Source organism: Molossus molossus, unplaced genomic scaffold (assembly GCF_014108415.1).
Source record: "Molossus molossus isolate mMolMol1 unplaced genomic scaffold, mMolMol1.p scaffold_m16_p_20, whole genome shotgun sequence".
Lineage (NCBI taxonomy): Eukaryota > Metazoa > Chordata > Mammalia > Chiroptera > Molossidae > Molossus > Molossus molossus.
Window position 1 is genome coordinate 51,886,718 of NW_023425356.1, and position 27,594 is coordinate 51,914,311.

General features: G+C 53.4%; 1 protein-coding gene across 1 annotated transcript in view; it reads right to left on the minus strand.

Moving 5' to 3' along the window:
- Window positions 1-26,869, minus strand: part of MPZL1 (myelin protein zero like 1) — a 28,639-nt gene extending 1,770 nt beyond the window's left edge. Inside the window, exons 1-5 of the mRNA XM_036273644.1 lie at window positions 26,716-26,869; window positions 12,808-12,974; window positions 9,261-9,474; window positions 8,406-8,538; window positions 5,897-5,981 (exon numbers count right to left, since the gene is read on the minus strand). Coding sequence (XP_036129537.1) covers window positions 5,897-5,981; window positions 8,406-8,538; window positions 9,261-9,474; window positions 12,808-12,974; window positions 26,716-26,806 — 690 coding nt within the window. The 5' untranslated portion in view covers window positions 26,807-26,869. The remainder of the gene's footprint in view (window positions 1-5,896; window positions 5,982-8,405; window positions 8,539-9,260; window positions 9,475-12,807; window positions 12,975-26,715) is intronic.
- Window positions 26,870-27,594: the final 725 nt, after the last annotated feature.

A 27,594-nucleotide genomic window follows, 5' to 3' on the forward strand; every position in this document is an offset into this window, starting at 1 on the left:
TTCAGCCCTGGCCGGTTTGGCTCAGCGGTTAGAGCGTCGGCCTGCGGTCCAGAGAGACCTGGGTTCGGTTCCCGCTAAGGGCATGTACCTCGGTTGCAGTTTGTCCCCGGCCCTGGTTGGTCGTGCGGGTGGCAGCCACTCGATGTGTCCCTTTCACATCGATGTTTCCCTCTCTCTCTCTTCATCTCTCTCCCTCCTACTCTGTCTGTACAAAAAATGGAAAAATGTCCTCGGATGAGGATTAAAAAAAAAAAAAAATTATATAGGTTTCAGGGGTAAAATTCTGTAATATAATACATCACCTGTATATTGCGTGTTCACCACCCCAAGTCAAGTCTCCTTCCATCACCATGTATCCCCCCTTTACCCCCTTCTACCTCCCCACCCCCCTTCCTCTGGTCATCACCACACTGTCTTGTCTATGAGGTTTTTTGTTTTGTTTTGCTTAATCTTTCCATCTTTCCACCTCTCCCTCCCCCTGGACAGCTGTCCGTCTGTTCTCTGTCTATGAGTCTGTTTCTATTTCGTTTGTTCATTTATTTTGTTCATTAGACTCCACATACGAGTGAGATTATATGGTACTTGTCTTTCTCTGACTGACTCATTTCACTCAGCATACTGCTCTCTAGGTCCACCAGGCTATTTCAAGGGGGCTATTTCTTTCTTTTTTACCACTGAGTAGTATTCCATTTCAGATATTCTTCCACATACCTTTCAGCCCGATCCTATCATAACTAATAAAAATATTGCTTGGTTGATATTACGTAACCATTTTTCCCACTTTAAAGTAAAAACACACACACAAGTCAGCATCTAGGGACGTACAGAGCAACCCCAGGGGTCTGCAGTAGAGAGACAAGGAAGAGAGCTGTCAGGGACAGTGGGGCTGCTCGGGGCAGAGGCCACAGTTCAAACACCGGACAGGTGGCCATACGTCTCAGCCTCACAGTCTCAGAGATTCTAAAATTATAAACAGGAACAAGATCAACAGCCCTAGTTTCAGAAGATAAGTTTAGTGGAGCCCAAAGCCAGCCCAGGGCAGCCTCCCGAGAAGTCTAATACTGTGCGGAAGCTTGGAACTGGGAACTCATAAGCTCAGTGGCTAAAAGCATGTGGCTAAAAATAAACATGCTGGCCCCAGCTGGGTAGCTCAGTCGGTTGGCGCATCGTCCCGTGCACCAAGGTTTCAGGTTCGATCCTCGGTCAGGGCACACACAGGAAGCACCCAGTGAAGGCACCCCCCTCGTCGGTATGTATTACTGTCATGTCTGTCGTGGGTGACAACACATCACGCTGTGAACACTGAGTCCCAGACCATCAACATTCATCTCAGGAGGCTGCAAGTTAGGTGCAAACCCAAAGGAAAAGAAGTTAAAAAACCTATTTTCCACTCTGGCTGACCCTTGAACGACACGGGTTTGTACTTCGCGGGCCTACTTATATAAACAACTTTCTCAGTAAATATATTGGAAAGGTTTCTGGAGACTTGTGACCATTTGGAAAACCTCGCAGATGAACTGCGTAGCCTAGAAATATCGAAAAGATTAAGGAGAAGTTAGGTATGTCATGAACGCATGGCATACGTGTGGCTACAAGTTTATTCTGTCATTTAGTACCACAAAACCTGACAGTAATACACAGTAGACTGGTGGTAGCTAAGTTTGGGGGAGTCAGAAGTTAGACGTGAATTTTGAAGGCACTGAACGGAGCCCCTGACCCCCGGGTCACTCAAGGGTCAACTGTACTAGGGCCGGAATGAAAACCAAGTGATCTCTCGGGCATTAACCGTCGCCTGGTGACGGTCACTCGAACAGGACAGACCCTGAAATTAAGTCATGTAACTTCCTAGATAGCAACCCCCACCCCCGCCATAATTCATATACACTCAGAGGGAGTTCTGCGGTGTGTCCGTGGGAGAAGGAGCTTACACCCTGAGACACACTGTAAACACGGCTACAGACCCTTTCTGAGCGCCAACCTGGTGGCACAGACGCTGGGAGGTGACAGTGACTGACACCGCGGCTGGATCGCTGCTCGCTGTCCTCCGGAAAGTGCCCGGGTCAGGCCCGAGCGGCCCGGGGTCACTCTGGGGCAGCCGAGCCCGTCTCTGACTCAAGGGCAGCAGACACGCAGGGCGAAGTGTCGGCCCTGAAACCGGGTGGGGCGGGCCGGGCCACCCCCTGAACCGCGCGCCCCTTCCCCCCTCCGCCCAGCTCCGTCGGGAGCGAACAACCAACTCCAGGGAAAGGACCCTCAGCGACTGACACGGAGGCCCCCACGCGGCCAGCACGGTTCCACAGGACCCGGGCTCCCTGAGGGTGAAGGGGGAACTGGGCACCGCGGCGCATTCCAGGACAGCTTCTAACAGGACAGGACACCACAGCAGGAGAAGGGAACTCGGAGAAGCAGGCAAATCCAGTGTCGGACGAAAGCTGTAAAAGCAGAGTCGCCACGAGAAAGGTGATGTGCTCGAAGGGACACGACGACGTACCCGTGAAGACGGGCAGGAGCTCTGGGGACCGGGCCCTGCCCAGCTGGCCGGGACGTCCCGGGCACAGCTCGCCGCCTTGGCCAGTGTGCCGGGCTCTTCCTGCCCGTCGGGCTCCAGGGGCAGGACGGCCAGTGGCGCTTTCTGGACCCCGGGGCTCCCGGACACAGCCTGGGGGGCCTCCCCGTTTCACACCAGTCCCTTCTACCCATCGCTACTTCTAAAGCAACTGCACCCGGAGTCCTGTCAACAACTCTTATTTCCTCAGAGTCTCCCTTAACCTGTGAAGTGAGAAGGGCCGCTGAGTAGGGGGCTGCTTCCTTTTCTACTCCTTCTCCTGGGTATAAAAACACGGATTTTTTGTGCTTCCCCTGCCCTGCCAAATAGCTCTTGAAAATAAAAAAAATAAAAAAAGGCAGATAGTAAATACTCAATAAAACTTGGAGGATAAAGTTGAAGACATGTTCACCCTGGCCAGTTTGGCTCAGCGGTTAGAGCGTCGACCCGCCAACCAGAGAGACCCGGGTTCGGTTCCGGCTAAGGGCACGTACCTCGGTTGCAGTTTGTCCCCGGTCCTGGCTGGGTCATGCGGGTGGCAACCACTCGATGTGTCTCTCTCATGTCGATGTTTCTCTCTCTCTCCTTCTCACTCTGTCTGGAGATAAATGCAAAAATGTCCTCGGGTGAGGATTAAAAAAAAAAAGTTGGAGATGTTTTCTAGGGAGAACAAAAAAAGCCAAAAGAAAAAAAAGAAAAGAACTAAAGGACTGAGCTAGGACATGGTCCAATTCCTAACAATTTCCCAAAGAGTAACGGAAGAAAATATCCTGACACAGAAGGCCAGTTTTCAGATTAAAAGCACCCACTGAGCGGCCAGCACAAGGAATAAAAAGACCCACAACTTTCAGAGGAGTGAACACACCCTAAGAAGAGGGCAGCACACCCAGCGCCACACAACGGGCAGGGACCAGAGGGCAGCAGCTCAGCCCCGACGGAAAGTGAGTCCCGGCCTGGGACCCGACCAGCGGGTCTCCCTCAGCTCGAGGGGGAGACACCATGTTACACCTGCTGAAAGCCGACGTACTGGCTCAGCGCGGGGGCTCAGAGGCTGGGCTGGGCTCACGGGGCTGCAGCCAAGCTCGAGGGGGAGACACCATGTTACACGTGCTGAAAGCCGACGTACCGGCTCAGCGCTGGGGCTCAGAGGCTGGGCTGGGCTCACGGGGCTGCAGCCAAGCTCGAGGGGGAGACACCATGTTACACGTGCTGAAAACCGACGTACCGGCTCAGCGCGGGGGCTCAGAGGCTGGGCTGGGCTCACGGGGCTGCAGCCAAGCTCGAGGGGGAGACACCATGTTACACGTGCTGAAAGCCGACGTACCGGCTCAGCGCTGGGGCTCAGAGGCTGGGCTGGGCTCACGGGGCTGCAGCCAAGCTCGAGGGGGAGACACCATGTTACACGTGCTGAAAACCGACGTACCGGCTCAGCGCGGGGGCTCAGAGGCTGGGCTGGGCTCACGGGGCTGCAGCCAAGCTCGAGGGGGAGACACCATGTTACACGTGCTGAAAGCCGACGTACCGGCTCAGCGCTGGGGCTCAGAGGCTGGGCTGGGCTCACGGGGCTGCAGCCAAGCTCGAGGGGGAGACACCATGTTACACCTGCTGAAAACCGACGTACCGGCTCAGCGCGGGGGCTCAGAGGCTGGGCTGAGCTCATGGGGCTGCAGCCAAGGTCAGCGGCTGCGTTCCGCTGGGGCTCCAGGCAGGACTGGCCTCCTGGCCTTCCCGGCGGATGGAAGCTGCCGGCACTCCTTGGCTTGCGAGCCCTGCCTCCATCGTCAAAGCCATCAGCTTGACGTCTTCCCGTCTCTCCGAATCGGACCCTTGGCCTCCCTGTGGTCGCCCTGAGCCCACACAGCTCATTCAGGAAAATCTCCCTGTCTCCAGATCCTCAAGCCAGACATAGGGCCCTTCTGACCGCAGGGTCACACATCTCACAGGGTCCAAGGATGAGGATGTGGGCACCTGTGGAGGTCTCTACTCTTTCTCATGCACCTTTCTCAAGACGCCACGGAGGACACGCTCCACCACGACGGGTGGAGACCTGAGGTCCAAGGTCCAAGGGAGGAGGGGAGGCCCAGGAAGACAGCGACCCAGCAGCCCGAAGCAGAGCAGGGCCAGCGACGGCCACAGGTGTGTCCCCAAGAGCAGAACGGAACCAGCGCAGTGTGTACGTGGCTGAACCTGCTCAGAGGTTTCAATGGGAGAGTCTGGAGACGGAATGCAGACACGTACTGAGAAAAGTAAGCACATGGAAAACAAAGCACACATGAGCTCCACGAAAATAAGACAGTCGTCCAGAAAAGCAGATGTCGGTGGCACGGCGGTGGAAGAAAACAGGAATCGTCACATTGAAAACCCCTCCCGGGACCAGTACGAGCATACGTGTGCTGGGCAGGGCTGGGGGAGAAAGAACCCAATTCTCATTTCTATATGGTGGATCTAATAAATAGCATCTAGCCCAGCCGGTGTGGCTCAGTGGTTGAGCATCGACCCAGGCACCGAGAGGTCGCCAGTTCGATTCCCGGTCAGGACACATGCCCAGGTTGTGGGCCTGATCCCCAGTAGGGGGCGTGCAGGAGGCGGCCAGTCAGTGTTCTCTCTCCTCGATGTTTCACTCTCTCTCCCTCTTCCTTCCTTTCTAAAATCAATAAAGAAAAAAAATTAAATATATATATATCTAAAACTGAAAAATCCAGAAACACAAATGCAGTGGTAAATACCGGAAGAAATGGTGGAAAGAATGGAAAGGGCTCGGCTCGTTCCGCGAGACATTTTCCCTCTTTCCCTGCCTTCTCAGACGGCAATGAGGCTCGTGGAGTCGGCCACGCCACATTCCCGTGGCCGCAGCGCAGCCCGGACACGAGGCGAGATGCCGGCGGGCTCTGCGGACGAGTTAACGTCTCTCGGGCACTTTCCGCCAGGGTAGAACCCTAACCTGTGCTTGCCCGTCAGACACCAGACCGCTTTCCATCTCTTCCAAACAATTCACGCAAAACAACCCTTCTGTTACCAAGACCACGATCAGCTCCCCCCACTCAGGCCTGGTCGTCCAAAGCGCCTCTGTGGAACGCAACTCGCTGGGTTCACTTCCCCACGCACCTGAGGAACCCCCCGCCTGACAAAGCCGCTTCCCGACTGCGCGTGGGCTGCGGGCGCCACGCCCCGAATGGACGCCTGCACTGGGGGGAACCTCTGCTCAGGTCAGACTCATGCACGTGCGTGCGTGTGTCCTCCCCAAGCAGCCCTGCACCCCCTCTCTGCGTCCGTCCGTCCGTCCGTCGCTCCCCCGTGCCCAGGGCAGTGACAGCGCCCGCCTGCAGAGCCCCAGGGGCAGGCGCCCATTACCTGGTGAGATCCTAGACCCTCCGTGTCGAAGGGAGACTTCCGTGGAGCCTGCTTAACCGGTGACACACTCTCTGAGGTGCTGCAGCTGATAAGTTGGTAATTTGGAGAACAAACGTGAAAAAAAAAAAGGTTTTAAACAAATGGAAACAAAAATAGAGAAATGCAAGTGACGGTAGGTGAAGGAGCACGCGTACAAGAACAAAACACAGCAAAACAGCGGAGTCCGAACAGCGACGTGTATGAAACTCATCCCTGACCCAGGCGGGGTTCCACACCAGCGAGGCTACTGCCGGGAGGGCGAGCCCTCGGCCCGGTTACAAGAGTAACATCTGCTGGGCGGGGCTCTGCGATGATGGCCGTGTCCTTGGCACGCCCCCTTCGCCCCTGCCCTCAGCCCTCCCCTGGGGGAAAGAATAGGGGGAGCAAGTGAGTCCTTCCTGAAGGCAGTTCACTTTTGCAATCAGCCGAGGCGAGCCTCTTCTGAGCGCCTTCCAGACGCGACAGATACACACCCAGGCTCAGAGATCGGGCGTCTCACCCCTCCCACTCCCTGGTCCCGCACATGGTTGACCAGCAGTACAATAACCAAACTACAGAAGCCCAGGGCAGTGCGGACGCTCAGCAGCCGTGGGATGCACGTCACGTGGGCTGAACTTTCCTGGGGCCTCGGGGTCTCGACCCACAAGCCCGACGGCATCAGTAAATCGGGCAAAGTGAATGCCAGGAGAGATTCATCGGGGACCCCTAACGGGCTGTGTCATCAGCAGAGCTTCAACGCTTTATGTTTTTTTCTTTTCAATCTTAGGCATTGGGGGAGGGCCACACTGAAGTGTTCCTATTAAGACTGAAGCACCCAGGGTGTCCTGCTACTGCGTTCTCAGAAACGGGAGGTTCTGTGACCCAAACCAGAATGGGCGGACTGTTCTAACACAAAGAGGGTCCCAATCATGAATAATACAATTCACATATAAAATGGAACACACACACACACACACACACACACACACACAGAGGCACTGTACATGAAGAACACGCCTACTCTGATGACCTGCAGTCTCCACGGACCTGACAACCCCATCTCCTCGGGGTGCTGTGCTCAGCATGTCTCTGATACAGACACGGGACATATTGGTGGACAAACCACAATAGCTGTTGGGTTAGCTCAGAGCTAGCTGGTTAGTGGCCGACAAGGAAAAGGGGCAGAACACACACAAGATTAACAGTGATGGGCGGTGGGATTAGTTACCATGTGTCTAGTGGGAGCAGAAGGAGCCCTGGCCCTGTTACCGTCCCCATGTCGTCTATGTCAGGTGTTCTTAACAAGCGGAAGGTAAGCAGGACCTGATCCCGGCACACCGAGGTAGAGAAGGCGGGGAGGGGAGAAAAACGAGGTGAGAAGAACCGCAGCATTCACGATGCCATGCAGGTCTACGGCACGCGCTCTGCCCCGTCGTGAACCCAAAAGCAAGAACTCCAGAGACCGGCATGTCACCACCTTGGATTAGTCTCGTGTTGAAAACCAACACTCCAGTTACATGTCATCAAAAATCACTCACCATGCAAGGGGGTAGATACAGGTCAGAGGCATTCCAAGCAAGTAGTATCTGAATTTGAACATTCAAACTCATTAAGACACAGCACTCCTCCTAAACACCAGAACCGCAGAGCCCGGAGAGAGAGGTGCCCACCATCCACCAGGCCGCAGTCAGGGCATGCGAGCCCAGAGCACAGTCCCCCCGGGGTGGTTAAGCTGGCCATGCACCTGTGCCCCAGCTCGTGGGAGGAATCCAGCCTTCACTCTGTCTCACCACATGGGTCCTACAGTTTGTGTGGGTTAGCTTTCCCTCTGGAGTGGGGAGAAGAGAAGGTCCTTCGATTAGACAGACACACACCCTGGGCTCAAGTGTGTTCTCTTTGAGAAGAGATAAACAAAAAGGTCTACTTTTCTTCACTGCTGGTGTGTGTTGGTGTTCAACACTTATTATCCCCACTGCAATAAGACCAGCCATGCATTCAAGAAGGAGCAAAGCAATTCAACTGCCAACAAAACTATAAAAAAGAGAAGCCCTGTGTGTGTGTGTGTGTGTGGGGTCATTCATTAGCACAACTGTCCTTTATTTGTTTATATCTGCCTAACGGAAAAGAAGAACCTTATAAGGTTACTGCCAAGAGATAAAAATGAAACTCTGAAACTGGGTAAGTGCTGTCTGTGGCTTATGAATGCCATGGGCAGAGTGGATGGTACTGACACTCGGAGCCCAGACAACTGAGCAGCTGGCCGCACCAGCCTGGCGGAGAAGCTGTGGAGCAGGAATGAGCATCCCACCCCACAGTTCACTGCGGGCCACTGATCTCCCCTTGCCCGTGTCGGAACACCCGAGGAGAGCTGATTCTGGCTTGAAAGCAAACAGCAGCTAATTCTTCACAATTCTTTTTCCATTAAAACGTACAGAAGTGTGCATAAACCCTGGGTCCTCCCCTCCTCCCTCCCCCAGAAGCTGATGCTCACCCAGCGTAGTCCTGTTTGGAGGCTCTCCTTCTGTAGAGAACAGCCAGAATCATGCTGATGAGCAGGGTGAGACCCACGACCACAGCAATCACTATACCCACCACCACCGTGACCGGAAATGTGGGCAAATCCTCTGGAGAGAAAGAGCAAAAGAGTGTTAAGGTCCACTGTGACGGAGAGAAGAAATGGAATTTTATTAAGTGAATAAGTGAATAAGTGAATTTTATTAAGTGAATAAGCATGTCATCATACACTCTATCCGTGTCCAGATGTGGAGACCCTAGAATCTAAGGACAGCCCTGCAAAGAGCAGCTGGTAAAAGCAAGGATATGGAACGAAGCATCTCCACACCCGTCGCCCCTCTCCGTGCCTAACACCGAAGGCCAGCTGAGACGTGAGTGCACCTCCACCTGCTTGCCAACGAAGCGGACGCTATCTCAGAAGGAGACACCGGAACCTGTTTTCCCTGCCGCTTCTCCGCAAGTGGAAGAATCCGCTGCACTGTTTGTGCACATGTTAAAACTCTCTCCTGGCCTCTCGGGCATTCACCTCTTCCTTTCCCACCACTCAGCCCATCACCCATAGTGAACGGGGTCTGACTTCCCATTCGCACTGAGAATCGAACACCCCTGAAATCAGGTCCCCGGGCTTCAGACAGCAGGTGTGTACACAGCGCCCAGCTGCGTGGCTGGCGCGTGGGCAGCAGTCCCCGCCCCCAGGCCCACAGAAACAGGATGCGTGACCACGTGGCAGGATGCCCCCTTCCACACACACCCTACCACGTCACTCTCGTCTTCCGCCTCAACACAACACAGAGGGGGCTGCACCGTGACTGCAGAAATGCTCCGCAAGTACCTTTCTCCACCACGTGGAGGCGAATGTATCCTGGATGGACGACGATGTCAGGAGGGTTTTTGACATCACAGATGTAGGTGCCGTTGTGGGAAAACTGCGTATTTTCTATGTTGATCGACGCGTCTGCCTGGTCCAGGTTTCCAGCCCAGCTGATGCTGTCCTTGAAGGGGGGGTAGTTCCCGACATACACTTGGCCTTGGGAGTAGTGGAAAAACTGCAGAGAAAGGACACGTGAGCTCTTCCCAAAGGCAGACGTTTTCCACGCTGCGACGGGCGCGGCGAAAGCCTCTCTGCGGAGACTCACGTGGAAACAGACAGCCTCTGACACCTGTCATCTGGGAGCAGAGCCAGACCAGGCGCTGGAAACCAAGGGTTCCATCCTGCTTCGGCTGAAAAACTACGCTCAGATGTCATCTCTCATGCTCTGGACATCCCAGCAATGGAGGTCGCCACACAGTGTTATAAATAAGGAAATGGAGACTCCGAGAAGCCATGTGCCCAAGGTCACACACGATAGGAGGTGGTGACCCAGAGTCCAAGTCAGCACCATCCTCAAAGCCAGTGCTCTGATGACGACACCATGACGGAGCCAATGCATTCAAAGGTTTCCGTCTTTGCCACTGAGATACACAAAGGAGCCTAAACATCACCACCGATCGGTTAACACGGTGGGTTCCCATGGCCCAAAGGAACGAAGCCCAGATAACGCAAAGTCCTCCCCTGCCTTAGAGAATTCAGCCTCTTTGTTTCCCACCCTCACTCGCTCCTCAGAACAGTTTTTGGCAACGGAACTCATTCCTCAAAGTAACTTTGTCAAACCCAGCACCTTGGCAGCGAGGGGAGGCCTGGTGGGCGCGGACCGATCCTGAAATCGGCTTCAACCCGAGCAGCTCAGCGGGAGGCTTCATGACTGTTCTTATTTGGGGGTGGGGAGACAGTGGGGCTGGGGGAGGCGTCAGCATCCGAGTTCCACTGGCATCACACACGTTCTCAGAACCCCTTGGGTACTGCACCCCTGTGCAACCTCATCCCTGTGACATAATGACCATCTCTCTCTCCCCATAGTGCCCGAGTGCTAGACGCCTCACCCAACGGCCTGACCACTTTACCACCCAGCTGCCCCCCTCCAAGCTCATCACCCTCTTCTATGAACTTCATCTTCTGCCTGTGAATCTCAACCCCCACCCCCGTGAATCTCATCTTGACTGACGGCTACATGCAGGCTCCACACCACCAATCTTGGAGTAAGCCTTGATTCCTCTGTCTTCCTTCCCACCCAGTTAATCTCCTAGTACTTCCAATGCGACCTCCTCACTTTCCCTCTCTCCTTAATTCCCACTGATACTCCTACTTCATGCTCCCATCATCGTGGAGTATGGCCTGGTGACTGGCCTCGTGTCCTCTAGTCTACCCTTCACGCTGCCTTGACGACCACTGAGAAACAATGTCAATCATACGAACCACGGAAAAAACACATACCCTGTGCGCAACAGAACCTGCTGCTTGTTAAGAACTATGAAGGCTCATTCTTTACACTTCTTGCAAGTCTGCCACAGAGGCTGGCAGGACACCCACGGCTCCTGCAAAGCTTTCAACTCCTGACTCGGAGACAAAGGACCTTATTTCTTCCTGCCCCACGCAGCACGATGCTACCTGTGACCCTTGTCCCCCAAGTCCCACAGGGACGGTCTGGAGGGGCTCAGGTGGATGCTGCGTACTCAGAGGCTTTGACGACTGCTAAGGAGCTCCAAGCTTCGGGAACCCAAATCTTTTATAACGGGCAGGAGTTCATCTGACGTTTGCCCTGCAGGGAGACATTACCCCTCCCATGCGGGACAGGAAGCAAGCCTGTTCCTCTGGTCCAGACTAGTCTTCCGAGGCTAATGTCACTGTTCAAGAAAGGCCGCCCGTACCTCTGCTGGTAAGAGGTGCAGAAATGTGAACCGCCCCCCTGTGGGAAACGATGCTCCGAACCGCCCTGCCAGGTGAGACTCACCTGCAGATACTCACAAAGGAGGAGGTGAGGCTCGAGACTTCAGTGACTTGCTCAAGATAATAGGTCTTAACCCCCACGTTATCATCACGACACCCCTCTGTGGGAAGTTCTACTGTCTCCCTTTTACAGAGGGAGTCGGGACTGTCTGGCGGCAGCTCAGAAGCCCCCAGCCTCACCAGCACCCAGCACCCAGCCTCACCAGCACCTGGCCTCACCAGCACCCAGCACCCAGCCTCACCAGCACCCAGCCTCACCAGCACCCAGCACCCAGCCTCACCAGCACCCAGCACCCAGCCTCACCAGCACCCAGCCTCACCAGCACCCAGCCTCACCAGCACCCCGCACCCAGCCTCACCAGCACCTGGCCTCACCAGCACCCAGCACCCAGCCTCACCAGCACCCAGCCTCACCAGCACCCAGCCTCACCAGCACCCAGCCTCACCAGCACCCAGCACCCAGCCTCACCAGCACCCAGCCTCACCAGCACCCGGCCTCACCAGCACCCAGCACCCAGCCTCACCAGCACCCAGCCTCACCAGCACCCAGCCTCACCAGCACCCAGCTCCCAGCCTCACCAGCACCCAGCCTCACCAGCACCCAGCCTCACCAGCACCCAGCACCCAGCCTCACCAGCACCCAGCCTCACCAGCACCCAGCCTCACCAGCACCCAGCCTCACCAGCACCCAGCCTCACCAGCACCCAGCACCCAGCCTCACCAGCACCCAGCCTCACCAGCACCCAGCCTCACCAGCACCCAGCCTCACCAGCACCCAGCACCCAGCCTCACCAGCACCCAGCCTCACCAGCACCCAGCCTCACCAGCACCCGGCCTCACCAGCACCCAGCCTCACCAGCACCCAGCACCCGGCCTCACCAGCACCCAGCACCCAGCCTCACCAGTACCCGGCCTCACCAGCACCCAGCCTCACCAGCACCCATCTAGGTTGGCTAGCCCTCCTTTCAACCCTCTGGCCCAGGATTCTGTTCAGCCCCGTTCCCCGGGTGACCTCATCGACAGTCTACTCTTAATGAGGCCCCGAGTGAGAACACAGGTTGTTTTCACATTTCAGAAGACCTTACAGACTCACTGCACCGTGAGCTTCCAACAGCTATTGCTGAACCGGGTGGACCATCATTTAAATCAAGAAAGTCATCATTAAGTCAGAAAGCGTGTGTGTGTATAGTGTGTGTGTGCGCATGCAGAAATACCTAAAAGAAATACAGATAAAAGTGGGGCAAATGAGAGCTGAACAGACGCAGCATGATGTGAGATCAGAGTCAACAAGGTCACTTAGGGGCCGCTGTCTGGAAAAGGTAAATTTCAAAAGGGAGGTGGGGGAGGGGCAGGGCAGTGTCACACAAAGACAAGGCAAGAAGCTGCATTTAAGCCGAAGGGAACTCCTTCCGGAATAATGAATCAAGAGCAGGGCCTGGGTCTGTAACAGGACGAGCACACTTGGGGTGGAAGCGAGCACTCGGAAGGCGGGCCACCGAGCTCGCTGCGAGGACCTGCGAGGCACCCCCAGCCACGAGCAGCCAGGCGCTCCTACCGAAACGGTGGTGTCGGTCCCCACGGCCTGGAAGCTCCAGGAGACCGTGGTCAACCTGCTGGTGATGTTTGCAGACTTGAACCTGCACGACAGCTTCCCCTGGGTCCCATTTGCCACGTAGATTTCTTTTGGGGTGTATATCTCCATGGCCGACACGCCAGAAGTCACTGGAGAGAGAAACAGGAAGAATTAAGACTAGGATTTAGTGGCCCTGGCTGGGTAGCCCCGTTGGTCAGAGCGTCATCCCAACACGCCAAGGTTATGGGTTCAAGCCCAGTCAAGGCACATACAGGAATCAGCCAATGAATGTGTAAATAAGTGGAACAACACATCGATGTTTCTCTCTCTCTCAAAACAATAAATAAAAATGTAAAAAAAAAAAAAAGAGCAGGATTTAGCATGAATATCATGGTGCACATCTATCAATCTATCAGAGAAGATGACAAAGATACAAGAAAATTACTAGATAGATACAGTAACCTGCTGCATTGTGTGCTGTTTCCTGCCGAACAGTCTACAGCCAGGTACTTCCTACAAACAGAATAAACTGCTGACAGTCTGGGATCATTTCATTTTTGTTATTTAGTAACAAGATATTTTTCACTAGCACTATAGTTTATCCATTCACCTGCTAAAGGACATCTTGGCTGCTTTGCTAATGATCTGATTTTAATAATGTGGAAGCCATAGCTTTCTTTCTTTCTTTTTTAATCCTCACTCAAGGATATATTTTTTGATTTTAGAGAGAAAGGAAGAGGAAGAGAGAAACATTGATCGGCTGCCTCCCTTACGTGTTCCTGCTGGGAAATCACGCCCACCACCTGGGCACGTGCCCTGACCAGAAAGAGAACCCGTGACCCTCTGGTGCACAGGATGATCTAACCAACCTATCTCCCTGGTCAGGGCTCATCTTCCATAGCTAAAGCAATGAAAACTACTCTGGGTAAGATGATACGTCATTTTAAATCCATGCTGTTTATTTAGCTGACCCACAGATCATGCCTTCATTAATGAAATCAGTGAGCTAGATACACACACGCTCAAGAAAGAGCTGCCCACGCCGGGTCCCATCTTCACGCACACGTTGAGTTTTTCCCGTTAGCCTAAGCCCAAGAGATAGTACTTAAAATGTCTATCACTTGGCATTTAAAAATAGCTCTTTTTTTCAAGATCTATAATCAGAGGCAACTGCAGGAATTATTAAGGACTGCAGCTAAAATAAAATAATCTTCACTCAAAAAGAGACTCTTTCATGGAAACAATGGAGGTTAGAAAAAAAAACCTATTTGGCCTAAAATCGGAAACAATGAGAGCACACCCAGAAAAGATTAAAAACATCCATCTTCAAAATAGGATATTTTAAAAAGAAATCGTCTGGAGAGAATCCGTATCAGCAGTGTTCCAATTATTCTTAGATTGTCACAGACGGAGCAGAACAAGGAAGGGGTGTCAGCCGGGACTGAGGGGCATAGTCAGAATTTTCCCTCCAGAGGTCTGAACTGACTCAGGGCCAAGGAGAACAAGGACTCCCCCAGCCCTCCCAACCATCTTCCAAATGTTTACTCTCAGGACACAAGAGGCGCTTTTGGCTACTCTTTTAAATAAACTGATAGCCACACAGCATCAAGCAGATTTTTTCTGCTAAAGAGGGTGGATTATTATTATAGGGAACAATGGATTATTATTTGTGGTCCAAACCTCAAAACAAGACGTCCTTTCACACTCAAGCAAACAAAGGGCATTCCTTGCCATTGTGGGTAGGCGGCAAAGCAGCCCCAGGGCACTTGAGGTCAAACCCAGGCCCGAGCACAAGCCTGGCCCATCTGACCCCCTCACTCCGGGAAGTAGCGGGGCTTGGAAACCCGGACTGAGCCTGTGTGATTCTGCCCAGTTTCCTGCAAGAAAACCCAGTCTGGGAAGTCAATAAACACGGTTTGTCAAGGATTTTCCCAAACTGGATCCCTGCCCCAAGGCCTGTTTGCAAGACTGTCACCCTGAGATGTGATTCCCAGATGGAATTTGGCCAAGTAGCCAAGCTTCCAGCCAGGAATTTTAACCAAAAAGACTAACCAAATTCCTACATGGCTTTCCGGCGGCCTGTTTAAGACGGACTTAGTTACGCCACCGCGTTGGCCCAAGCCCCCACCATCGCTCACGTGGGTTTTCAGTGGCTTCCGGCGCTGGTGGCGTCATGCCCACCATGGCCCACGCCCCTGCAGCCAATGCAGGGAGAGGCCAGAGAGAGCGGTCAAGACGCCCGTCAGCTCTTCCGCTCTTTCTCTAAACCCTCCGGGGCTCCTCACCGGCCAGGATCCCTCCCTGTGTCCCCTCACACACTGCAGCAGCCACACTGGTCACCTGCGCTCCTCTGCCCGTGATGAGCGCCCCAAGTCTAGAGACTGGAGGTGTCCCAGACGACAGTGACGCACGGGCAGGAGGGAAGAGGGACCCACCGTGTGAACTGCCGAGTCTCTGCACGGCTGATCCCAGGGAGGAGGCTCAGCGGATGCCCGTTTAAAACTCTCGTGGTCACCATGACAGGACAGAGACCCAGAGCGCTTTCACCAAGCACAGGACGGCGGTTTCCGACCGAGCATGACCTGAATGACAGCTGGGAGGTCTCCCCAGTGGGTAATGATAGGAACTAGACATTGGTCTCCCTCTGGGACCCCACCCCCTGCAGCCCAGGCAGGAGAGAAGCCCCTGGGCTGCTGGCAGCCGGGAAGAGCGTGCTCGCCCGGACTTCGTGGGTGACTAGGAGTGTGACGGAAACACCCCGCGGGGTCGCTGTGCCACTCAGACGGCCTGTCTTCAGTCGGAAGCGGCGTCGTTCGGGTTTAGGTGGAACGGCTGAGAATGAGGACACGGACGCGTGGAGATGCGAAGCCACGGTCCACTCCGTCTCTCGGGGCGCTGCAGCCGGACAGGCCTGAAGACCGCAGGGGGTTCCTTACAGTGAGGGGGGGCACCACGCAAAGTGTTAAAGCTCCCGTTTAAAAACTCACAGACGGGAGAAAGAGTGCTGGATCCCAAAGAACCTCGGGAATAAAAACCACAGGCTGAAGTGGAAGGAGAAGACAAGTGGCACACGACGGTGACCTTCACCAGGGTGACCTTCACCAGGGTGTCCTTCACCGAGGCGGCAGGAGGCAGCAGGAGCGGAGCCTCCGCCTCGAGAGGCCAGAAAACAAACCAAAACAGCCCTTCTTGGAGGACACCCATTCAAACGCAAAGGGCCTGAAAAATCATCTGATGAGTCATCCAAAAGTTTGCGCAATCCACTCACCAGGGGTCACAGCGCTAGCGGTCAACAAAGTTGATAGATTCTTCCAGTTTGGATGGAGAGCCAGAACAGTGTGGGGCTGGGCAGAGGGGAAGCCAGTGGAGAATACAAAGCAACATCCATCACAGCCACAAAGAAAAGATGAGAGAATCTTAAAGGAGACTCATCTTCTGAAATGTTCAATTAAAAAAAAAAAAAAAAAAAAAAAAAAGCACGTACTTTTCCTAATACACAGGATTACCAAATTCCTCCGAGTCCATTCCTTCCTCTCAGGACCACATCCAGCTGGCCTCATCTCCATCCCCAACCTTTCTGCACCAACAAAGACCTTTCTGTTTCTCACATGAGAGATGCGAGCGGCCCTGAATTGGGCCAGTCACTGAGTGACCCCCCCCCCCCCGGGCCCTGCTGTCCCTTCTCCGCCCTCCTCTGTGCGCTGTGCTCGCTCCTCCACGACTGCTTTCCTGCTCTCAACCGTCCACTCTTCCCAACCACGCTGGGACTCGCCCCAGGCTGGGCCGGCAGTCCTGTGGGGACAAGTTCATGCGCCTGGGTGCCAGGATGTCCACCAAGGCCACAGTCCCCAGGCCAGCAGTCACCGCAGGCCACAGGTGTGGTCCACCTGAACGGTCCTCGGCGTCAAGTCCACAGTGAGTACAAGCGGGTGAAAATAGGAAACGGTTGGTAAGAAATCAGCTTCTACTTCTGACGGGTTATGCTCAGCATCAGGACCATGTGCAAAGCCCGGGGCCGTGCACATCGGATACACAGCAGGGTGAGGCTCCCTCGTTTCCCACGCCGTGTCGACACTTCCTAGCCAGCCAGAGCCCACCGGTCCTTAAATCTCTCTTTCCAAGCTCTCAAATCGCATCAGAAGGTCTACTTTCAGTCAGAAGACATTTGAACCCACGTTTACTCCAAAGGCCAATAGAAAAGGCCAACAGAAAGTATCAGAGCAACCGCAGAACAAGAGAACAGCCCTCCCTTCCAAAACGGGCAAAGAGAGAACGCCATGGCCGAACCATCCCGTGATGCGTTTCCTGGGGGTGAAACGTTATTAAACTAGGGCACGTGTACTCTTCTTCAGCAGCACTGTTGGGGGGTATCCACCGGGCAGAAACTCGGAGAGGCTAAACTCACCTGGAACCGTCTGGCTCCCAAGGCCGTGCTGTCATGCCAATCACCAGCTTGCACAGAGCCTTTACTGAACACGATCTGAGGGGAACCCAGCATACAGGGGAGACACAGGCCGTGCTCACACCCGAGGCAGACCAGTGGCCCTCAGAACTTGTGATAACGCAGGAGGCCGAGACCTGCAATACAGCACAATGGCTCTCAGCCGTGGCTGAGCGCAGGAATCACCCAGAGGGCATTAAAAAATACTGTGCTGCCCTGGCCGTTTGCTCAGTGGTTAGAGCATCGGCCCGCGGACCAGAGAGACCCGGGTTCCATTCCCGCTAAGGGCACGTACCTCGGTTGCAGTTTGTCCCCGGCCCCGGTTGGGGTTGGGTGGGTGGCAACCACTCGATGTGTCTCTCTCTCTTCCTCCCTCTCTCTCCCTCCTGCTCTGTCTGAAGATAAGTGCAAAAATGTCCTCAAGTGAGGATAAAAAAATAAATGAAATAAAATAAAATAAAAGGTTCCCAGGCGATTCTGGAGCCGCTCCACCGTCCAGCACCCCGATGAGATACAGGACCCCGCCGACGCCCTTGCAGCAGGACGGCGCTGACGCCGGCGGGCCGGGCCTGGCTGAGTGCCACGCACAGGCATGCTGGCTTCTCAAACACACGAGTGCACATCCGTGGACTTGGTTTCTCCAACAGGTGAGGGCAGTTTTCTCCTGCCGTCGTCATCAGTCGCACATTTACCAGCGCAAACCTGCTTTATTCTAAGGACCCGCCGGCTGCTGCAGTGCACGTGGCCATGGTGCGCAAAGTGGCTGAATTATGCGTGGAACGTCCTATCTGTGCACGTTGCTCTTTGTTATTATTTTACAGGTTAAAAACGCACCTGAGGAGCCGATGACACACGTCAGACCTCTGGAAGCTCTGACGCACGGTGGCCAGAACGCCCTGGGAGTCTCGTGACGAGAGCTTGAAAACTTCAAGCCAAGGAACAGGTGTGACCCGCATCTGGTGGCCCGAGGCTGGGCAGGTCAACCACAGCGTCACTTCAGGGGAAGTGAGTTCAATGGGAGGAAGCAGCCCATCCTTTCTCAAGCTGTAGGTAGGTACTCTGAGCTGTGCCATACACCTGGCTTTCCTCTGGGCAGGTTCTCAATCAGACGCCAATTTGCCCATGCCGGTCTCCTCTGTAAAACCCAGCTGCAAAGCTCACGCGTTGTTTCACGAAGCCCGGGCCCCCGCGTGGCAGGCATGCTTTCCCCAGTGACAGCCCCTCTCCTGCTTTGCTGGGGCGGGTCAGCTGACTTGCCTCCCTCCACACGCCCGCAGGGGCCCCTCTCGGACCACAGGGCTCGGGCGCCCACCTCCGAAAGTCTGCAGTCTCATGACCTCACTCAACATGACTTGGGTGATGCCCTCTCCGATCTGACCATCTCTGGCCCCGCTGTGTCTGCAGGCTACTGAAGAGGCCCTTCAGGGAGAAGCAGTCTTTCCGGGACTGTCGCTGTGGTCACCTCGGCCGCACCCTGCTAGGCTCGTGACTCCCTGAGGGTGACACACAGGACCCTTCCTGGTGGTCGGAGAACTCTCAAACATCTGAGGAGTAAACAGACTGAGCACAGCTGAATTTTTAGGATTCTTGTCATGCGAAGTTATGGCTAACAAAACCGTTTCCCCCTGAAATAAAGTGAAGAAACCCACCTACCCTTAAGTGGACCCCTAGCCCCAGCCAAGCTCTCTGTGGCTCTTAGAAAAATCTGGAAAAGAGTCCAGATCCACCCGCACCAATTCATCACCACCAGGAAGAGTTCAGACTGTAAAATGTTCGCGGATAGACAGGAAGTAAATTGGAAGAGGAATGGAAACCGGTTCCTTCCTGCTGAGATACAGGCTTTGTTCCAGTTCAACAAAACAGTGTCGACGAAGCAACTCATTGACGGAAGAAAAAATAAATGCTGGGTGCCGTGGGGGTGCAGCCCGTGCGCCACACGGACGTACACACGGCCACAGGGGTGCGCACAGCACGAGGTCACGGCGGGCACGAGGCCCCAGCCCAGCCACGAGGGCGCCGCGGGCCTGCATCTCCTCGCTGTTTACACCCTTATCTCTCCGGGGGACTTTCTACGAAAGCGGCCCTACGCTGACAACGACGTGCGCAGGACCGTTTCATGGAAAACACGCTTGCCTCTTATCTGCAGTTGAGAAGAATCAAGATAGGCACCTGGGAAGGGCATTTTGCAGACAGAAAAACACGAGAGGTCGTGCACCATGAACTCTGGAGATTCACGCGGCTGGGGCAGAAGAACCCTGAAAGGTGAAAACGTCGCTGCGGTGCTGGAACCCGATCCCATGGGATGCGGGCACCAGGGTGTGTTTTAGAGCAATGGATGGCGGGGGGCACAGTTTGGGCGGGGCAGATAGATGTGGAGCCTACAGAGGGCGAAGAGGGGAGGCTCAGTGGCTTGGTCCATAGTCCAGCCTCCTGGGTCTAGTACAGTGTCAGCCACTCGCTGACACGGAGTCACGCGGGGTCCTGGCAGAGCGGGAGCAGGGGAAGAATGAGAGGAACCTACAAGCCCACACATTAAAAGCCCCGAGGAGCAGTCAGAACACTGGCGGCACAGATTCTGCACTGCCAAGAAGGATGCCAGCCTCATGCCCCCATGGCGGGTCAGGGGCAGCAGGGCACCGGGTTCTTGGCACCAAGGTTACCACACAAAGAAAGAAATGGGTGCATGCCCTTCTGTAAACATTGGAGGCATCCAGCAGCACACCCCCCACCCCACCCCGCCAAAATGGTTGGAGACTTTGAAAGAGAAATTCTACAATGTAGCAGGGTAGTTGCAAACACACACTTTGGAGTGGAGGCCAACGCTACCATGTATCTATCAGCTGTGTGACCGTGGACAAGTTACACAACCTGACTGATTCTTAGTTTCCTCATCCGTGACACTAGTAAAAATAACAATTATCACACAAAGGGTAAGAAGTGTATGAGATGAGTGTGCAAACTGCTCAGCAGACACTCGGCTCACAGTAAGCACTCAGTAAATACATGAGGGAAGAGGAAAGATATAGCATCAACCTGCTTTTATGTCCAAATTCCTATGAACTAAGAAACAGGAGTTATACATGGCTGAAAAAAGAAATAGAAAGCCCTGGCTGGTTTGGCTCATCCTCCGATGAGGATTTTTTAAAAAAAGAAATATAGACAGACAGACAGACATGTCATCTGTATCTATATCTATAATTAGCTGTCTGGAAGAAGCTCACGATTACGTTAAATTTACATAACTCTGCCCGGCTGGTGTGGCTCAGTGGTTGAGCATCGACCCATGCACCAAGAGGTCACCAGTTTGATTCCCAGTCAGGTCACATGCACAGGTTGTGGGCCTAATCCCCAGTGGGGGGCGTGCAGGAGGCGGCCAATCGATGTTCTCTCTCATCAATGTTTCTATCTCTTTCTCCCTCTCCCTTCCTCTCTCTCTAAAAAATTAATAAAAAAAAAAATTTACATAATTCCACATTGTCTTCTTTAATATTCAAAGAGAAAGGAATACATTTCTTAAATTTGAGAAAACCATTTTTAAGTGGTTTTAAATTACATAAAATAAACTCCCTATACCCCAAAGTAGTTATCTGATTCATGGGATAGAAAACATTCAGCAAACTCAGCAAAGTTTGCTCAGTTGGTTACCACACACAGTGCTAAGAAAACTCAGGTCATGATTCCATTCTATGGGGCAATCTTATCTGCAACAATAAATAGCTCAGGCTCAGCAAGACACAGAGCATCTCTGACCCAATTAGTTAAACCTAAGAAGGAATACAATGTACACCACAGTAGCTAGAAAACTATTCAAGCTCCAGGCCCTGACAGCAGATCAGAGGTATTACCAAGTCTCACCATTTCTAAAGTTTCGTTTCGGGGAAAAAAAAAAAAAAAAAAGAATATATTCATAAAGGAGAATCTATCAGTGAAGTCATCCTTCTGTTCTTGGATAAAGGCCTAATGGAGACAAGGGGAAATTATAAGTGAATAAAATAGTACAGTGGCCCCATGCATTCAAAAAGATAATGAATAAGCAAAGAGGTTTGAGGGCACAGATATAAATGCCCCAGGAGATAATGACAATTTCTCAGTTCAGGCACTACAAATGGTCACAAAGCCAGCTGACCTCCGCCTTCTTACGGTGGCCAAAATTCCAAGGGCTTTGGTTTGGTCTCTGGGGCATCAGTGATGTCAAGCACTTGGCAAAGTAAGTGGAAAAGGGCAGAAAGGAGCATCACTCAGGATATTCCAGACCAAGACCTGGAGCCATCAGCTACTTAAGACCTCAGGAGATGCTTCTAGTCCTTATAATTAAAGTCCCTTTGATGGGGGTTAAAGACCAAACTCATCTAGAACGAATTCTATGCCAAAGCAAACCACGTATTCTCTCTTTTAAATGACACAGGTGGTCTTAGAAGCAAGAGCAAAATCTTCCCAAGCTTTAGACAGACCGTGAGAGATGCATGTACTTATATGGAGAATTCAAATCCTCAGATAAGAGATACGATTTAAATAAAAAGCCCCTCGGGCTCCAGTTGGCAGATTCTAATTATCCAGGAGAAATGCCGCTGAGGCTGTAGGACTGTGAGACATTCCGCGGGTAGACCAGCATTTACTACACGGAGGGGAGGCAGAAATGGTATTTGTACAAAATCGTGTACATCGAGTTTTCCCGGTGAAACCACATTTTAAAAACTCCGTCGGAAAGACCAGTTGTCAATGAACTCCCACAACGGTGGCCTCTGCAAATGTAAAAAATGCCTACTTTATCACGTGAAACTTTGTAATGACTACAGATTTTCATCGGAAGGGAATTCTATTTCCTGGGAAGCGGTGACTGAGGAGTTGAATCTGTCCTCTGATGCTCATGTGAAATATTAAGGAGTGGGCACAGATGCCGGCTGCCACTGCACCAGAACCCACAACCTTGAACAGTGCCTGGCACCCAGGAGGCATTCCTTTGGCTGAAGAGTGACCAAAGGCTTTGTGAAAACAACACGAATTTGCATTTTGCGTACTTTTCACATCTCTCTCACGTTGCCGGCTGCCCTTCCTCCTTCAGCAGCGTCTGAGCCCAGTGAATTTCCTGCGGCGCGGTGAAGAGTGTGGCCTGCTGGCTGGGCCTCTTCCCACGCAGAGAGGTCTCCAGCGGGGTTCCTGGGCTCGTGCGGGGTTTCGGGCTGGGCTCGGGTGCTTGCCATTTATTGAAATGGATGGAGCGAATTACTGAGATTTCTCCTTCTTCTGTATTCATTCCTGCCCAAGGATTACCAAAGACATTCCCGCTGCCAAAGCCAGTGAGTCCTCACTGTATCCAGCGTCCCCTCATCTGACACCATTAACCACTTCCTCTCCCCTCAAGCTCCCTTCTCACGTGGCTTCCAAGACACCTGTACTCTCGAGGTTCCAGCCTCCTTCTCTGGCTCCTTACTCTCCACAGCTCTGTCCTTGGCCCCCTGCCATTCGATACACTGTCCCTTGGTGACCTCATCCGAGCAACCCATCGTTTAAAAGCCTCCCTCCCATACTGTGTTTCCCACCAGAATGGTCTTCTGACCTTCAGAACTGTCTACCCAACTGTCTTCTGCCAATTTCTATATGGATGTTTCTGCAGCATCTTGAACTCAACACATCCAGTAACTTCACCATCTTCTTCCTCCAGCACACCTGTCCCTCCTCCCATAGTCTTCCTCTGTGAACGGCCCCACTTTCCAAAAACAGGCTTCCCAAGCCCCAAACTGCGGGAGCATCTTACACTCCACCTTTCAAGCCCACATCAAATCACTTTCCAAGCCTCATCAAATTCACTTTCTTTTTTTTTTTCCTCACCCGAGGACATTCTTCCATTTTTTGTTCAGGTAGAGTGGGAGGGAGAGAGAGGAACAGAGAGAGAGAGAGAAACATCGATGTGAAAGGGACACATCGAGTGGCTGCCACCCGCACGACCGACCAGGGCCATGGACAAACTGCAACCGAGGTACGTGCCCTTAGCGGGAACCGAACCCGGGTCTCTCAGGACCGCAGGCCGACGCTCTAACCGCTGAGCCAAACCGGCCAGGGCTAACATGTTTGTTTGCTTTTTCTATCCTCACCTGAGGACATATTTTCATTTTTTGTTCAGATAGAGTGGGAGGAAGAGAGAGAGAAACATAGATGTGAAAGGGACACATCGAGTGGTTTCCACCCACACAACCCAACCAGGGCCGGGGACAAACTGCAACTGCGGTACGTGCCCTTAGCGGGAACTGAACCTGGGTCTCTCTGGACCTCAGGCAGCCACTCTAACCGCTGAGCCAAACCAGCCAGGGCAAAAATTTCTTTTTTTTTTTATCCTCACCCGAGGACATTTTTCCATTTTTTGTTCAGATAGAGCGGGAGGGAGAGAGAGGAAGAGAGAGAGAGAGAAACATCGATGTGAAAGGGACACATCGAGTGGCTGCCACCCACACGACCAACCAGGGCCGGGGACAAACTGCAACCAAGATACATGCCCTTAGGGGGAACCGAACCCGGGTCTCTCGGGACCGCAGGCTGATGCTCTAATCGCTGAGCCAAACCGGCCAGGGCAAATTCACTTTCCAAGCCTCATCAAATCACTTTCTAACTGGCTCGTGAAGATGTCCTCTGCTCACATCCTGCTGCTTTAATTCAGGTCTTTACCTTGCTCCAGATTATTACAATGGCCCTCTGGTGAACCTCACTCCACTGGAACCCAGTCTTTACATCTCAACAGACAGAGCAATCCTTCCCAGGCCTCCCCACCACCCTCAGGATCAAATCCGGCCTTAGAACGGCAAACAAGTCCTTTGTGAGTGAATGCCTCTGGCTGGCCCCCTGCCTCAACTCCCACCATGGTATACACTCCAACCTCCCACCACGAGATGGACCCACAGGTTCATTCGTGACTCTGTGTACACTGTGCCCACTCAGCTTCCGCATCCCTTTCCCAGTGGCCTGAACCTTGCTGAGATGACGGTCTCCTTAGTAACCCTAACAGCCCGCCATGATCCAAAGACTTCTCGTACGGCTTCTTCCGCTGAACTATAAATTACGTGAGGGCAGAAATCTCCTTCCTAGAATATTTTTGGTGCTTAATATTTAAAAGGTGCTTAATGGGTGTTTGTTGAATAACTGTACCTGGGTCAAACTCGAGAAGGTTTTCCATAAGACATAAACTATTATAGACAGTAGCCACGTTCAGGAAAAGGTGACTTTCAGTATCTTTCTAAAATTAACTACCACCATCACCAGCATGCACCTTTCATTACCGAAGAGCTAGGTGTGTTCAAGGTGTGTGTCGCTATTATTCTGATGATCTTTTCGTACTAGTAGCCATTAAGGTTTAGTTTCTCAGTTCCGCCACTTTTTACATCCCGAGTGTAATTAAAATTGGCCTGACTGCTTTGTCTGCAATAGCAGTGTTTCACCTCTCATGCATACTTCTCTCTCAAGCGCACGAGATTTCTGATAAACCTTAAATTCAGGCTCTTTCCTGCTTGTTCTTAAAACACAAATAACACCACCATCACCAACCACAGAACAAGCAAACAACCCACACTGTTTTTTTTTTTTTAAATCCTCACCCGAGGATATTTTTCCATTTTTCATCAGATAGGGTAGGAGGGAGGGAGCGAGGGGGAGAGAGAGAAACATCGATGTGAGAGGGACACGTTGATTGGTCGCCTCCCACATGACCCAACCAGGGCCGGGGACCCAGGAACAAACCACAACCTAGGTATGGGCCCTGAATGGGAATGGAACCTGCAACCCTGTGTTCTAGAGACTGAAGCTCGGCTGCTGAGCCAAACCGGCCACACATTTTTTTTTTTTTTTTATCCTCACCCGAGGACATTGGCTGCCACCCGCACGACCAACCAGGGCCGGGGACAAACTGCAACCGAGGCACGCGCCCTTAGCGGGAACCGAACCCGGGTCTCTCAGGACCGCAGGCCGACGCTCTAACCGCTGAGCCAAACCAGCCAGGGCAACCAACCCACACTTTTAACTTTTTATCTCAGAAGAGACATTTATACAGAATGGATTGCATCTTATCTATACAAAGTATATCTTCATCTGTCAACCTCCAGAGGATGGGGGAACTTTTACATTTATACTTTATGGCCCCTGGAATCTGGATTAATTTTATTTTTCCTGGTTCCAAATATTACATTAAGGACTGTTCCATGAAAGAAATTAATGAGTGCCCTGGCCAGTGTGGGTCAGTGGTCACAGCATCAGACTGCACACCAAAGGGTAGGGTTCCCCATCAAGGGCACTACCTGGGTTGCAGGTTTAATTTCTGGTGGTGGGAGCCCAGGAGGGAGGCAACCAATACATGTTTCTCTCTCTCCCCCTGCCCCCACTTCCTCCCTCCCTTCCACTTTCTCTAAAGATCAATGAAGAAAAAAAATCCTCAGATGGATTACCAAAAAAAAAAAAAAAAGAAAAAAAAAAGAAATTAATGAGTAAACTCTTATTCAGATACTGTGATGAAACACATTTTTGCAAAACAAAAGAAATGAAAAAGTCTCTGTGTTTCTTAGGAGTTGGCCCTCTTTGTAACCATTACTCAACCGGATCCTGAGACAGCAACAAGGACCCCTGGGAACAACACTGAAGGTCCCAGAGCAGTCCCAGTCTGATGTCCCTAAAACAACGCATCAAATTCAATAAATCGAGCCTGGGGTTCACCTTAAGGCTGGCCCAAGAAATTTAGCAAGGAAAAAAAAAATGTGATTTAAAAAAAAAAGAGGGAAAGAAAAATGTACTCTTTAATGTCTATGTCTTGTCAAAGTAGGGTGGCTATGTGTGGAATTATTACGGATTTGACCCAAGTCTTTCCAGCCAGGTCATTTAGGTGGCATCGCAAGTATATGCAACCTAACCCAGAATAATGTGAATTCTCATCCAGAGACAGACACAGGAGACCACAGGACTCTTCTCCCATCAGGAGGCTTTAAGAAATGGATAGAAAAACACTGGTAATGGAGCTTACAAGGCAAAACAAACCCGTCGCTGAAAACATGAAAGCGAATCAACAACAAAGGCCCCACCGACGAAAAACCTGCCGCTTCCCAAAGGTGCAGAATGCAGAACCGAGTTCCTGACCCGGATTCGAGGCGGGCCTGGGCGCTCTGGGTCCCCGCGCGGGGAGCGCAGGGGGCTTGGTGGGAGCGCAGAGCAGGGCCGCTTCCCCACGATCCCGGGTCCGAGCAGGTAGGCTCCCCGCTTCCCCCACACGCGGAGATCCGGGAAGAAGGAGAGAGGCGCCGCACCTCCCGGGCCGCCGCGGCCGCGCTCCCCACCGGCTGGGTCCCTGGCCCCGTGCGCGCAGGCCGCGCCCGGTCCCCGCCTCGGCGCCAGCGCGCAGGGCCCCGATCCCCGCGAGGGGCGAGTGCAGCCCGGAGTCCCCGCCGCCCCGGAGCCCCGCCCGGCCCGGCCGCACTCACACAGCCCGAGCGCCGCCGCCAGCACCGACCACAGAGAGCGCCAGCGGTCTGGAGCCGCATTCACCATCCCGGCCGCGGCGGGCGCGGCCATCGTCGTCTGCTGCAGCCCCGACGCCGCGCACCAGGGGCCCACTGCGGTTCGCTCCGCTCCAGGCAGGGGCTCGGAGCACCTCGCCACCGCCGCGCCCAGAGGCACCTCCGCGCCGCGCCCCCGCTCGCGGCCCCGCCGCCGCCTGCAGCCCCCCGACCGGGCCCGCCCCGCGGCCCGCTCATTGGCCGGTCTCGCGCCCCTTGAAGGATGCTATTGGCAGATGCTGACTATCCATCACCCCCTCTCCTCAGGCGAGGCCACACCTCCTAGGTCCCGCCCAGGCGCCCATCCTGGTGCTGGAGGCCAGCACCCGGCTCCGCCGCCGCCGCCCTGCGCTCTGCCTGCGTGGCTGTCCGCCTGCCTGTCCCCGCCGCCCCACCGCCTGCCAGTGTCCCCTGTGCGTCTTTTAGGGTCCCATCCCACAGACCCCTCCGTTGTCTCTCCTTGTCGCGGATCTTCGCCAGGGTGTCCTGCCTCTGTTAGGTCTTGGTTTCTGTGAGCCTCACCTAAAGAAACAGCAGTTTATTTACAAAATTCGTAAGGGGTACGGTGGGGGAGACTTCTGCTGCAGTGGTCCGGCTATAACACATCTCCCCCTTGCCCTGCCCCCAAGGCCTGTCCTTTGCGTGCACTGGACAACGTATGTGTTGCAATTTGAGAAATCTGCTAGTGTGAGAAGTCGTCTCCATCTTGCCTGAATCTCCTCTTAGGAAACCCCCTTTGGGGCTTCAGAAGCGCTGGGGACTGAGAACTCTTTCCTACTACCTGGAACACAAAGGTGCTTTTTG